Source organism: Triticum dicoccoides, chromosome 6B, assembly GCF_002162155.2.
Source record: "Triticum dicoccoides isolate Atlit2015 ecotype Zavitan chromosome 6B, WEW_v2.0, whole genome shotgun sequence".
NCBI lineage: Eukaryota > Viridiplantae > Streptophyta > Magnoliopsida > Poales > Poaceae > Triticum > Triticum dicoccoides.
The window spans coordinates 719,964,098-719,977,432 of record NC_041391.1 but is presented as its reverse complement, the minus strand read 5'-3'; the positions used below and the strand labels follow the sequence as shown (position 1 = coordinate 719,977,432).

General features: G+C 43.3%; 1 protein-coding gene across 1 annotated transcript in view; it reads right to left on the bottom strand.

Annotated features, from left to right (window-relative positions):
* Positions 1–291: 291 nt before the first annotated feature.
* Positions 292–13,335, bottom strand: part of LOC119321675 — a 16,855-nt gene continuing 3,811 nt past the window's right edge. Inside the window, exons 3-18 of the mRNA XM_037595256.1 lie at positions 12,270–12,388; positions 12,058–12,103; positions 11,751–11,823; positions 11,604–11,661; positions 11,074–11,169; positions 10,874–10,991; positions 10,083–10,349; positions 9,217–9,318; positions 8,690–9,047; positions 8,487–8,600; positions 7,676–8,307; positions 7,255–7,448; positions 6,042–6,261; positions 5,688–5,807; positions 4,510–5,277; positions 292–3,805 (exon numbers count right to left, since the gene is read on the bottom strand). Of these exons, the coding sequence (XP_037451153.1) occupies positions 701–3,805; positions 4,510–5,277; positions 5,688–5,807; positions 6,042–6,261; positions 7,255–7,448; positions 7,676–8,307; positions 8,487–8,600; positions 8,690–9,047; positions 9,217–9,318; positions 10,083–10,349; positions 10,874–10,991; positions 11,074–11,169; positions 11,604–11,661; positions 11,751–11,823; positions 12,058–12,103; positions 12,270–12,388 (6,390 nt within the window). The 3' untranslated portion in view covers positions 292–700. The remainder of the gene's footprint in view (positions 3,806–4,509; positions 5,278–5,687; positions 5,808–6,041; positions 6,262–7,254; positions 7,449–7,675; positions 8,308–8,486; positions 8,601–8,689; positions 9,048–9,216; positions 9,319–10,082; positions 10,350–10,873; positions 10,992–11,073; positions 11,170–11,603; positions 11,662–11,750; positions 11,824–12,057; positions 12,104–12,269; positions 12,389–13,335) is intronic.

The window sequence follows — 13,335 nt, the reverse complement described above, 5'->3', positions numbered from 1 at the left end:
AGGTCTTGCACATTCACATGGTGGTCAAGATTGTAACTTGACGTATTATGGCATACGGTATAAAACCCAAGGACACTATTAAGGCTCTACAACAAATCTATACATACGGTTTCCTAATTATTTGTTATTTTTATTATGTACTCCCGATGAACTTTTATAATAGATCTGATGATTTTGCAAAAAGAAAAGGAAAAAGAGAGATAGAGTAGGATGATGGATAGAAGAAAAATGCATACAGAGTGCGCTCTCTTTTTTTTTCTCTCATCCGGCTTTGTTGAGAGGCCTCAGAGATAATCACGTGAAAAAATAACACATGCAGTTCCAATGCATTTGGGATTATCATCACCATTTCACAAAGCAAAGATAACACAAAAGATTTACACATGCTCCAGCCAAAACAAGCAAGAAGAAAAAAGCTTTGTACACTGAGCTCAACTAGAGTCTACAGCTAACATCCATCCACATATCATCAACTCCGCAGCTAGGCCTTGCGCGTCCGGCCGCGGCCGCGGGGCATATAAATACAAGTTTCAAAATTCAAAATTTTTAGTTTGCCCAGTTCAAAGCTCGTCGAATCGTCGCCTGGGATGGGCCTCATCAAGCCCTCTCTCGGGTGAACCGGCCATCTTTTAGCTCCTATATATAGATAAATAGATGTACAAGCCACATTGAGTTGACAAACAACAACAGCATGATCCTGCTACCCGATGTTGGCCACGAACGGCACCAGGCGCTTGTGGTCCCGCTTGCGGCCGAGGGCGCAGGTGTCGAGGACGCGCCCGAGCAGCAGCCGGGTGTTCTGCAGCGCCACGTCGCGCGTGACCAGCCCGGTGTCCACGGGGGCGGCGACGCCCTGGGCCGCCATCATGGACCCGAACCCCGACCCGGCGGCGTACTGGAGCGGCCCGCTCCGGGCCTTGAACGACGACTGGGGAAGCAGCATCCTCTCCAGCACCTTCTCACCCGTCATCATCCCCCCATGGCCGCCACCGTTCTCGCCCGACAGCCCCAGGCTGTCGTCGCTGCCGGCCGTGCCGCCGCCGCCGCAGCTCCGCAGCAGCGCCTCCAGCACGTTGAGCGCCTCCGCGCACAGCGCGCTCTCCACCAGCTGCGACACCACGTTGTACACCTGGGGGATCTGGGACGGGTCCACGGGGGTCTGCTGCAGCAGCGACTTGAGCATCAGGAGCACCACCCGCTGGTAGTCCAGAGGGCCCCTCTCCAGGAGCCTGAGGAGGTGCCCAAAGGCCAGGGACGAGTGCTTCGGGAACCACTCGGCGCAGATCGGCGGCGAGGCGCGCGCGAAGAGGTCTTCCAGCGAGATGATTTCCCCGTAAGAGTATGCTCTGAAGACCTCGGCTAGGACATGAAGAGATTTCACACGGCACCATCCTGAGATATTGGATGCCACATAGTAGGCCTTCTGGTTCTGTTCTTGTAGAGGCGAAGCTGACCCGAGGGAAGATACGTCCTTGGTGAGCTGCAACCCGAGCCATGGGAGCAGACCTGTGATGTGCATCAGCAGCCTTGTCTCGGGATTCCCAAATATAGAATCACATGTGGGTATCGTGATCCTAGATAGCACCTCGATTGCAGACCCATGGCTGGCGCTAGACATGAGCCCTTTCAGTACCAGCGGCTGCACGCCTTCAAAATCAGGGACCTTTCCAGTCTCAGTGACAGACAGCAGCCTCTCTGAGGTAGTCCTCGACTCCAGCCTGTGGAGGTCGCTTATATACCCATTGACGTCGAATTCATCACGGGGCATGCTGGAGAGCAACACATTCTCAGTTGTCCGGTCACGGAAGGTCAAGCGATCAATCACCCTACAGAACAATTCAAGCACTTGGCAGTAAATGTGGACAAAGTCGGTATGCATCAGCGCAACACAGCCCCAGAAGAGCTGCGGGTAAAGTATCACCTTCTCCGGCTCCATGTTCTCAACCATGACTTGAAGTGTTAACAAATTCTCCATTGCAAACCCCAGAACAGAAGGGACAGGGTTACCCAAACATCTGTGGACACACCTCAGAAGCAACACGCAGCTATCACTCTTGACACTAGGACGTAAAGCACGATATATCTGGTGCGATCGGCAGGCCAGGTGACGGGATGTGCACTCCATGGCCCACTTAAGTGCTTCAGCACCCCAAGTCTCACGAAGATCCCCCTGGAAGAAAATTGCACTGACCATGCTTTGTACGAGTGCTGACAAGAGTGAAGTGCTAGGAAGTTCAGTCCGGACAAGGGTAGGATCCTCGTTCTCCCACATCAGGCTGCCTCTTTTAGACTGGATGTATTTTATCAAGCTCACCACATGCTGCTTATTCTCCCTTTCACTGCTCTCAACCTCATACAGTTCAAGATGCCGGCCAGCAAGCGAGTAGAGGAGATTCACGAGCAAATCCTGGCAATGCTCAAGCACAATGTCCTCCGAGCTATCCATTGAAACACACGTGACATGGAACAACAGAGGCAAATTTTCACGGAAGTCCTCATCATTTTCATAAGCAATTTCAGCAAGGAGAATCAAAGCAATGTCGGCACGTGAAAGCAAGTGCTGGTGCCCCTGTAATGCAGATTGGAGCTCATTAGCATTAATCCCATGAATTCCACTGCCCCCCTGATGCAGAAATTCATCGTTTGAATTTGGGGTGTCAAAATAGTAGTCACCACTATCCCTGGAAACATGACGGCTCCTCAGATGACCAGCCGAGCTTCGGACACCCATCAACGGCCCTGACATGTTCATTAAGGCTGGAAGGAGCTGGCCTGACCGGCCTGTAGTGGGGTTTGGGATGTTGGTCACCTCTGGGGCCAATGGGCTCAATGGGCCAGACACACTTCGTCCAGTGACTGTCGATGTCCGCCAGCTCAAGTTTCCGCTGACATTCCTGATTGCGCCATCAAGAGAACCACGGACAAGCAGAGGGGACATGTGAGGCTGGCTATCAATTACTGATGATATCTGAGAGGTAGTAGGTCCTTGAGAGAACTCCAACACAACATTTGCAGAAGCATCAAACTTCCCAGGCCTGATTGGTTCCTCGTTCTCTTCAAGCATTCTCTGAGATAACTCACAGACCAAATGATCAATGGTCTGCTGTGGGCAAATTCGAGCTAGGTATAGACTGACACGCTTGGCAACTGAGAAGTACGTAGCAAATGCACCAGTGATCTCTGCTGATGGATTGGCATCGCAGTCCTCTATCCCTCTGGTAATCAAGAAGTTAAGCACGGGGATAATATTGCGAGTATTGCTTGCAACGGTGCTCCATAGTTTCTCAATCTCATCAGGAAACTGATCACCATGCTTCCATGTCACGTAATAAAGACTTTTCAGCAATCTCTCACTCCACCCAGACTCCTTTAATCTCACAAAGTTGAGATTTTCTATCCAAGGAGCCATGCATGTGAGGACCTGATGCTGTGCTATGATGTCCACTGCGTCAAGCTGGCGCTGCATAATTTCCCCGCATAGATGCTCACTGAGTTCAGGATGGTCCTTGGCGAGCTTTGAGGACAGCTTGTACTGGAATTGTTGGTAGGAGTCTGGAAGGTTGCCAACAACAGATGCCCGATAATGTCCAATGCCATCAGCATCATCTTCAGCCCATTCACGGAGAGAGAGTGTCTCCAGCATCTGGAGGGCACTGTCACGGATCAGTTTTGTTTGATCGACCACCTTGTAGAGGATCAAGCTCAAAAGTCTCTGGATCTCACATTTTGGAATTTCTTGACGCATGTAAACTTCAGCCAGAACACTGAAATACCCATCCGCTATTGCAGCGTCTGGAGAGTAGCACTGCAAAGATCGACACATGATTGAAACCATCAATTTAACAGTGATGGCAAGCAATACTGTAAAAACTATAAGCGTAACATCCTAGAAGGAAATAACCAAGAATGACTAAAGAAGGGACAAAAAAGAAATATGAAACAGCTCAAGTTTAGGGTATCCCCTGAGGCCCAGTTCTTTTTGGCGATTCTCACAGAATCGCCCCCCTCCCCAGCTTCTCCCAGAATCGTCACTTCGTAGTTTTTTTACAATCCTATCTAGTTAAGGTCTAATTAGCTAGGATTGTAAAAAAAATATGAAGTGATGATTCTAGGAGAAGCTGGTGAGAGGGGCGATTCTGGGAGAATCGCCCAAAAGAACTGGCCTTGTATTTTATTCTGCCCCCCCCCCCATCCCAGGGGCAAAATGTCCTTGCTCTTGTAAATAACTTTCCCTTATTAATTTAACACAGTAGGAGCCGCCCTCTCCTGCTGTTTTCTCTTCAGAAAAAATATATGAATAGCACCATCCTAAGCTGAACAAGATTAATCAACAAGATGATGGTCACCAAAGAATTAATAGACCAGTTTGAGAAGAGAACTTCAACATGAATATACAAATGCAACTAAATGGCTAATTTAAAGAACACACAATGCGTACCCAGTGCGATTAGTTTACTTGTTGCCACACAGTCAGAAATTATAAGGCATAAAAACAGAAGCAGAACTTACCTGGTCTATGCAAGCAGGGAACAAATCCAAATTTGTCTGCAAAATATTCTTCAACGCAGTTTTTGCTAAGAGAACTCGAAACTGACTAGCCTTTTGCTTGTCCTTCCCACCAAAGCGTCCTCCATCGGTATGCTTCGAGTATGATGGTGTTCGAGGATCTACTGGTGAATGCCCAAAAGGTGCTCTCAGAGCTGGTTCCCTGAACAAACTATTGATCCACAATATTACACGACCTGACATCTTTCTAGCATTATCATCAAAACAAGGACCATAAAGCAAAGAAGCAATAGCATGCATGGAAGCCCAATTGATGGCTTCCAACTGCTCAGCCATTTCCCTGTCAAATGCAAGCTTGTCGAGTGATTCCCTTGACCTATTATGTTGAGTGGCTTTATATCGCTCAAGTTCACGGCGATAATCAGTGCCGCCTTCCTGCCCCCATGAGCTGCCAGATTCATCACTCCAGTTAAGGAGAAGATCGAAAAGTTTCTTACGTATTCTGTTGTCAAACCTCTCAGACCTTGCATCAACAAACTCAGGAGCTAGATATCTTATGACAGATGCTAATGCATATCGGAGAGGCTGTACATCCTGAAAGCCATCAGATGATGACATGTTGATTTGGCGGTATGTTTCTTCAATAAACTTTAGAAAATGTAAACGGAGAACAGGCTTCCGAATAAGCATCCCAGGCCAAATCTTTTCAGCTATCATTCGATGTATGTTTGCAACATGAGTGCGCAGATCCTCACGGCGGGACCTAGGATTCTGCAGAGGCAAACACATAAGAAAATAACTACAGTAAGAGAGCATACATTATTATGACTATTTTAAATGTTGATGTGCTTGCTCTTGCATACAGACTAATGCAAAAAAATAGAAATACAAATGATATGTGCATTTTACTATATTTTAACTAATAAGTTAGAATATTGGGCATGGAATATGGCCAAAGAGAAACGAAAGAACTTATTAAGCTACATAGCTATGTAAAGTCAACTGAATCAAATAAGATATGTCATCAGAGAAGCAAAGGTCAAGTTTCAGTGAAACAGCAAGGTCTACCAAATATTTGACCTCTTGAGTGAAGATGTTTAAGGAATAAAGAGGCAGTGACTTTGATGAATCCAACAATTTAACCACTATATTGATATTGGAAGAAGGTAAAGCCGATGTACCTTCCATTTTGATTTTCCTTCAGTTTCTGATGAAACATCCTCAAGAAAAAATGCAAGTTCACCAAACATGATTTCACATACTTCTAGATGTGAGTGCCCAAGTGCAGCCGTAGCAGCAAGCTGCAGAAACAAAAATAAACCAAAAGGATAAATTAATTCATGTACTGATGCCATAATCAACTAATCATGTACTATGTTGAAATGCTTGACTGAGATTCAATATACAGCAAAATGGCATTAATACTTTAATCCATAGTCTGTTAGCTCATAATTGTCCCGCAAATGTCATTATAGTGCAAAACTAGAGTAATATGCAAGGTGGAGTTTGAACGCTTGGAAAAATAATCATCTTACTGCATATCCTTCTGAACCATGGCGCAGCGATGGGAAAATTGTATGGAAGATGTCTCTCGCTGCTTTGGGGACAAATTCTTTGTTATCAGGTGGGCAAGAGCATGCAAATGTTGCATATATCAACCACTGGTCAAGCTTGGCCTCAGAATCTTGTAATTGCTGAGACTTTCCACCTAGCTCGGAGGGAGTGATTTGATCAAGTCTCCTAACAACTTCTAATCTGTTGAGTCGTGAAAGAAAGTCAATAAGATGCCCAGCCAAATTGTCAAATCAATGCAGAAATCTGAGTTGTTTAAGATCTAGGATGAAGAGAAAAAGGAAAGAAAGAAGCAAGGTCACATTGATCATTGCTCTTGGTGGTGACAGAAACTGACATTGATCCTTGACCTTGATAGGGGCAGAAAACTGACAATGGTCTACGAAGTAAGAGAAAACCCTGACATCTCATCAATTCTTCACATGCCCGCACCATAATAACATAACATACTTCAACACTCAACCATCTTAGTGGAAACTTATATAAAAGCTAATCGATATTTCAAACGACTCAAGCTCTAAGCATTACACGATCACATAAGAACACTAGTTCTGATATTACCAAACTGTACAATGCATCTTCAGTATTGGTTTCTCACTTGACCATCAAATTCAATAAAATGACGTATTAAATTTTTGCACTGTATAGTATATTTGTTTTTATAAGCTATTTAAAGAAATATAAACTCCTCTGCAAGCCGGCTCCTATGCTAGTTTGAATAAACAAATTCAGTAAATAAAACAAATTCAGTATTGGGTGTCTCAAGCTCTCAGCTAGTCAACTCTTCATCTAAGGAGGTTTTAACACAACTGGTCAAACTTCCCATCTAAGGAGGTGAGCTTCTACTCCAAATTTCTTGCGAACAGAATTCAGAAAGAAAAGAAGCCCTACTGTAGTGTTTCCATAGTGCAAAGAAGCCTCTGCATAATCGAACACACAACAGAAAACCGACATGGGGAAAAAAAAGATCAACTAGCATATTAACAAACTAAACCATATATACAACAACTCTAAGGCGCAAGCACACAAGATTACGAGGGACTGCAACCATGTGGTGTGGAATAGGGTATCGACTTGTAATTATTCTCTCTGGATGAACGATATAGTGGATAACATGATCACACTTTTCTTAAAAAATATGCACAAAAAAATCCAAAAGAAGACCGGAGTTCTTGCCTTGCAACATGCACAGAGGCAGGACAAAGTTCAGCCGCATATTTCACAATTTCACTCAGGTAGCGGGCCCATCTACTTTTATCAGCACTCTCCAAGATGGATTGAAGTGTCACATCAGAAGGGATGGGATCCATCTCACGTCTAAGATCATAAGGTCGCCCTGGATCCCAATAACAGCTCTGAACAATGTCTTCCTGCAAAATTATAAATATTTACTTATGTGGTCAAGCATGAAAAGGTTCAATGATAAATTTCAAGGCTCTGTTCGGAATGTGCGGGTGTAGGAAACCGCAAGAATATTAGAGGAAAGAAACATTGCAACTAAATATTTTACTTCCAATTAAAAATGTTGCATCTCAGATAAGTCTTCTGACAGCTCAAAGAAACTTAAATCCAACAAGCAATGATATAAGGAACTCACCCCATTTTCCTCTATGATGTCAATGATAAATATTGGTTCTGGTTCAAGTCTCAGTTTAGTGTCGCCTTCATTTGCTGAGTAATCTCTCAGATCATTCTTTAGAGATCGAACACATCGCAATAACTCCAGAGCTGTAAGCCGTATTTGAACATCAGCAGAGCTGAGAAAGACAAGACCAACCGCATCCATTTCCGAGGCACGGAATTCAGATATATCTTTGGACCTATGAAAAGGAGATGATTTCTGTAGCATATCGCCTCCAAGACTAGAACGTCTAAAACTTTGCATATCTTTTGCCAGAAGTTCCTCAGAGAGGCAAGCTCTCCACAACCGCATAAGCTCTACTAGGCGTCCCAGTGAATTGAGAATCAAAATAGGGAACTCATCGGGGAGTTTCAGGATAAAAGTAGCCATTCCTTTCAGCACAGCAAACCGACGATCAGGTAGAAATCGTACGATCCTGTTCAAAACTAGCACGGCTTCTTCACGGACAACAGGGTCAATACTCGTTACATGTTGAGGTATAATCTCAGTCATTCTATCATTACGCCCCACCTCTTCTATCAAGTATGGTATACATTTAAGCACAGATCTGAAGAGTGATCCCTGAGATTTATCCTTTGTTACGTTATCTGAAAATATGATACTAGAAATCAGGGGTAAATACAGCAAATGGATTAAAGTATTTGCTGCTCTCTTTCACAATTTTCATTATCAGTATGGTCCAAAATAAATACATAGAAACAATAGCACTTTGCGGTATTTTGAACATTTGCTACATATGATGAATTGATGATAAGTAGCAACATACCAATTGTAGATTTCGATGATGTAAGAAGGGCTAGGCTATAAGCCTTGCTACAAGACCTTAATATTGACTCGATGGCTGACTTGACTTTTGGAACATAGTGGCCAATACCATACACTGAAAATACAGAGTAAATATACTGCTTACCATATTGTCACAAAATAATTAAGTTCTAAAAGCTGATACGGCTGCCAAAACCATGTTACCTTGGAAAACATCCAGGCCAATTTGTTGATTTGATGGAGAAACAACAATCTCAAGCAAAGCCCTAAGGCCAACAACCTTTGCTTCACTAAGACTATCTGGTTTCAACAGTTCAAGTATCATATGGTTCATTGCAAAATCCAGGTTGCTCTCAGCCAAGGTCACACAAAACTCAACAAGTTTATCATGCTGGACATCTTGAGTCAGTAACCCTTTCTTCAACACGGTCAGCAATTGAGAGGTCACACTGTCTAAATAGTCCCAAACTTGATTTCTGGGCTGATAATCTGCATAAACGTTTACATAAAATTTTACCAGCCGGTGTAGACAATCTAGTGCCATTGATCGATGATTCTTATCCTGTGCAATAAACAGCCAATCAGATGTATGCTTCATGCAGCACAAAGGAAGAATACAAGTTTCATAAATCAGAATGTCTATTATAAAGAAAAAGAACAATACAAAATATTGATCAGTAAGACAGTATGAGATCATAATCTTGTTCTCATAATGTGTAGACATAAATTACCTTAAGATACTTATACAGGATCTCCAAATGCTGAGAGAAGTTAATGTTGAACGTCTGGGAATCACCAAGGCAAAGAAAAAGAGTGACCAGTGGAAATCCAACCTGCAAAGAAGATTCAGCATCAAATATAAATAGGAAAATATGTGGTGCAACAACAAGTCAGAAACTAGCATGTCACGAAAATAATGAGTGAGGAGTTTATTGCCGTAATTTAGGGATGCAAATTTGGAACCTACAGGGTACCCTTCGGCCCTTCTTAGTTCAACCAAATGAACTAACTTCAAAAGGTGAGGTGAATTCTGAAGGTTTAGTTGATTTAGTTGAACTAAGGAGGGTCGGAGGTACCCTGGAGGTTCCAAATTTGCATCCCTACCGTAATTCATCCACAACAGTTAAAACTTAATCCACACATAACCAAAAAAACACAATTCATTAAATTTACAGAACAGTTTCTAAAAATCTCAGTCCTGTGTCATTAAATCCTCATGCCAGCAAGCAAATAAACATGTAAAAACATTTGAATAAACTGAGTGGTTTGATTGATTAAGGAGTAAAATAAAGAGTTTAGGACCTTTTATGGAATCTAATATTTCTTCCAATTGAGAAGGTGGTGATCGCTATCTAAGATAAAAACAGGAAAAAAAACTTGTGGAAACTGGAAAGTAGGAAGTGTAAAGACAATGTTCATAATAAGAAAGTTGCCACTTTCTGGGCATAAAATAAGAAACTGAAGGTAGGTCAAATTTGCGAGGTATCAAAGTAACCAACAGCAAGAAGATTAAGAAATGAAATCAACACATACAATTTTTTGTACAAATATGGAAGTTCAACTGTTCAAGTATAAAAATAAAATGTCAACAACTTACAGCAATATGCTTGCTCTGCTTATCCATCCAATACATGAGCTGCCCTCTTATTCGAGTAACAGCATCATACCAAAGTGACAATGCAGGTTCCACACCTAGTGGAGGCCAATGATTTTTGCCTCCCTCGGCAAGTGGGGCCAGTATACTTGAGAGCATGTTGCACAAAGCATGTTGCAGTTCACTCTTTCTCTTGTTTGGAGGTCGATTTAGAGGATTTGCTTTTGCGATGAAGGATACCGAAGCATTCAGCCCACCCTCCGTCTTCACCTGGACAAATAAATTAAGGGAACATACATAAGCCATCATAAATTTTATGATATAGATGCACCATACATGCCAGAACAAAATGGAGGCATTCCATGAAGCCTTGTTATCCAACAGAAAAGTCAAGAGGATGAACGAATGGAGTATAGATCCTTCTTGTGTAAGTGAATATGCTTTTATTTGGAAACAAAATTGTGCAGAACGAAGGGGCCTCCTGGATTATGGTGGGGGGAGGGGGGAGGGTCGGAAGTCAGTGTGTACATGTAGAACAGTAGAAACGTACATGATTCAGATGCATCTAGGGATTGCTCATGTTACGGTTTGGTTAGTGGAATTGGAGCACAGCAGGATACTAGGGAATTGAATTCTTAGGAAGTTCCTGTATTTTTTTTTCAATAAATGAAATGGGTACAACATGTTTCTATATGTGATGCCAGAATATATCACATTGGCCATGTCATGCACTTTGAATCCTTATGAACTGGAACAAATATTGAAATAATTAAGTAGTCTTTGTATAATCGTACCCCCAGTTTGAGGTAGCGCATCCCATTAATAATGTTGAGTGTCTCACTTCTAGCAACAGGAGTATCAACACGGCGATTATTAAGCTCAATAAAAAACCTCTCGGTCACAGAACTAAACCTGCATGAATAATCAGTTTTCTCAGTAACTTAAGACAGATGTTCCCCTGATCCATGGCAGTAGGACACATTAAGAAACGTACCTGATACGTGATAAAGCTCCTAAAAGTTGAGCAACATGATCTAAAAGGAGACCTCGCAGATCAACCAATGAAGGATAGTCTACTTGGCTAACAACCCTGGAGAAGGCAAATAAGGTAGGGAGGGGCTCAGCATCCACAAGTACATAAGTTTCCTTCTCTCTTCTTTTAGGGTAATAAGTTTCCTTTTTATGGCACATGTAAAACAAATTGAGGAACTTGGCACATGTAAACAAAATAAGACAGCATATAGGCGTTGCATACATATAAGTATTATTTATGTGCTGTTCCAATGCTCAAACAATCAGCCGAGTAGCCTATTAACTGGCTGATTAACAGCTGATTGGACGGTCACCAAGTCGAATTCAGCATATTCAATGCATTTTGTTAATTTTTAAAAAGGGAAAGTTTTTGCTCATTTGCTAAGAATTGGATGTTCAATGTACAGCATTCTGCTTTAAGATTGCACAAGCTGGTATTGACATGATCTTACCATACAAGTCACTGCATTCAAGAAGGCAGTAAATTCTCACCTGTCTGCATTAATTAGCCAATCGAATACGAAACTTTCCAAGCCATTCCAAAGTTTCTCTGGGCAAAATAATGCATAAGTTAGCCAACTATGTTTAAAATAATTAACTACGCAAAGACCTCACACAAACAAAGCAAAAAGAGATAACCTGTGATTCCCTCCTGTGGGCAATACTCAGCAAATCGAATGCAGGCTGAGCTGAATATGCACTCGACAGCAAGCTGGGTAAAGGAAGGGGAAATCCATGAATATTTTAGACAGAGGAATGCATTTTAAAATGTTTAGGGAAAGACCAAGTTTGACAGATCAAGGATGAAAAAGTTTGCTAGTGACAATCTCTAATTATAAGATAATCTACGGAATGCATATCTGGTGATGTTCATTGAGCATACAACCTACAGTGGAAGAGAATATGGTTCTTTGTAAGGAAAACAGATGGTCGGTTGATAACAGACCTTCTTTTGGTATGTTGAGGCATCATGGGCACCTTTTGGTGATTCACTGCAGAATAATGGTGTATAAAACTTCAGTAAAAAGTACAAGACTGCAGAGTTTCTAGAGTAGGAGTAAGCAACAAAGCTGAAAGCTCGGCGTAAAATAAATCGAAATCTTAAAGACTACCAGGTTGGAATTTTTTGAAGAGTTACAACAATGTCAATCAGCGTACCTTTCTCTCCACCGAAGAAGAGCTTCGAGAAGAGGTAGAGGTGTGTGCCTTGCAACCATGGCAAGTGAATCAAGTACTTGCTCGTAGCTTGGGTCAGATGGCCGTAGGTATTGTCCATCCTGCTTATTTAGAAAGAAAGAAAAAATAGTGCTGCATTATAGCATTTTCTCTGCAAACATAACACGTGGCATCATGCTGGTCTGGATGGTAAAGAAAGAAATGCCTAATGTTTCAACAGCGGAATGTGCAAATATAGTAGCTCTTCTATGCTTTCCAAAAGAGCGAAAGGCAGAAATTCCTAAAGCACAGCTGTGAATTGGGCAGTGCGGTGAAATGCACATTGCAACAGACCCCAGTAATGATAACTACACAGTTACAAGAAACCGGCACCCCGAAAGAAACAACGGCACGCCCATGACAAACCGAATAATCAATGCTCTCCGATAACAGCATACAAAACCCAACTTTTTTTTGGAAACGTGCAAGCGGGTAAATCGGATGCACCGCAACGGGCCGAGAGGCGATACCTCTGGAGCATTGATCAGACCTTTGTGACCCAGCTGATACCGAGCAGCGGGCAGGAAGCGCACATAGGTTAGGTCATGAGCTACAAACTCAACGGCGGCACAACGAACTGAGTAATCAATGCTCTCCATACCAGCACACACGAACAGCGCCGCAGACGCACGGTACCGGTGATAGCGAGAGCGTCACGCGGCGAGCAGGAGCGACTAAAACCCCAGCATTTCTAGGCGCGCATGCCGCGGCGGCGCATCGGGGCCTAGAGGCGAAGCTTCGGAGCATTGGTCAGACCTCGGCAAACCTAATCGACACCGAGCATTTCCGGCGTGTGGGCAGGGGGCGCATACATACACAGGTTGGATAGGTTAGGTCAGGAGCTAAATCTAAATAAATAAATAAATTCAACGGCGCCGGCCTCCTGCCGTGGCGACGCCGGCAGGCCAGGCGACCCACAGCCCAATCGAACTAATCAAGCGAGCGAACCCTGTGCGGCGGCGGGGGTGGTGGCGCGGCTCTCGTTGACCTCGCGCGCGTACGGGGACGG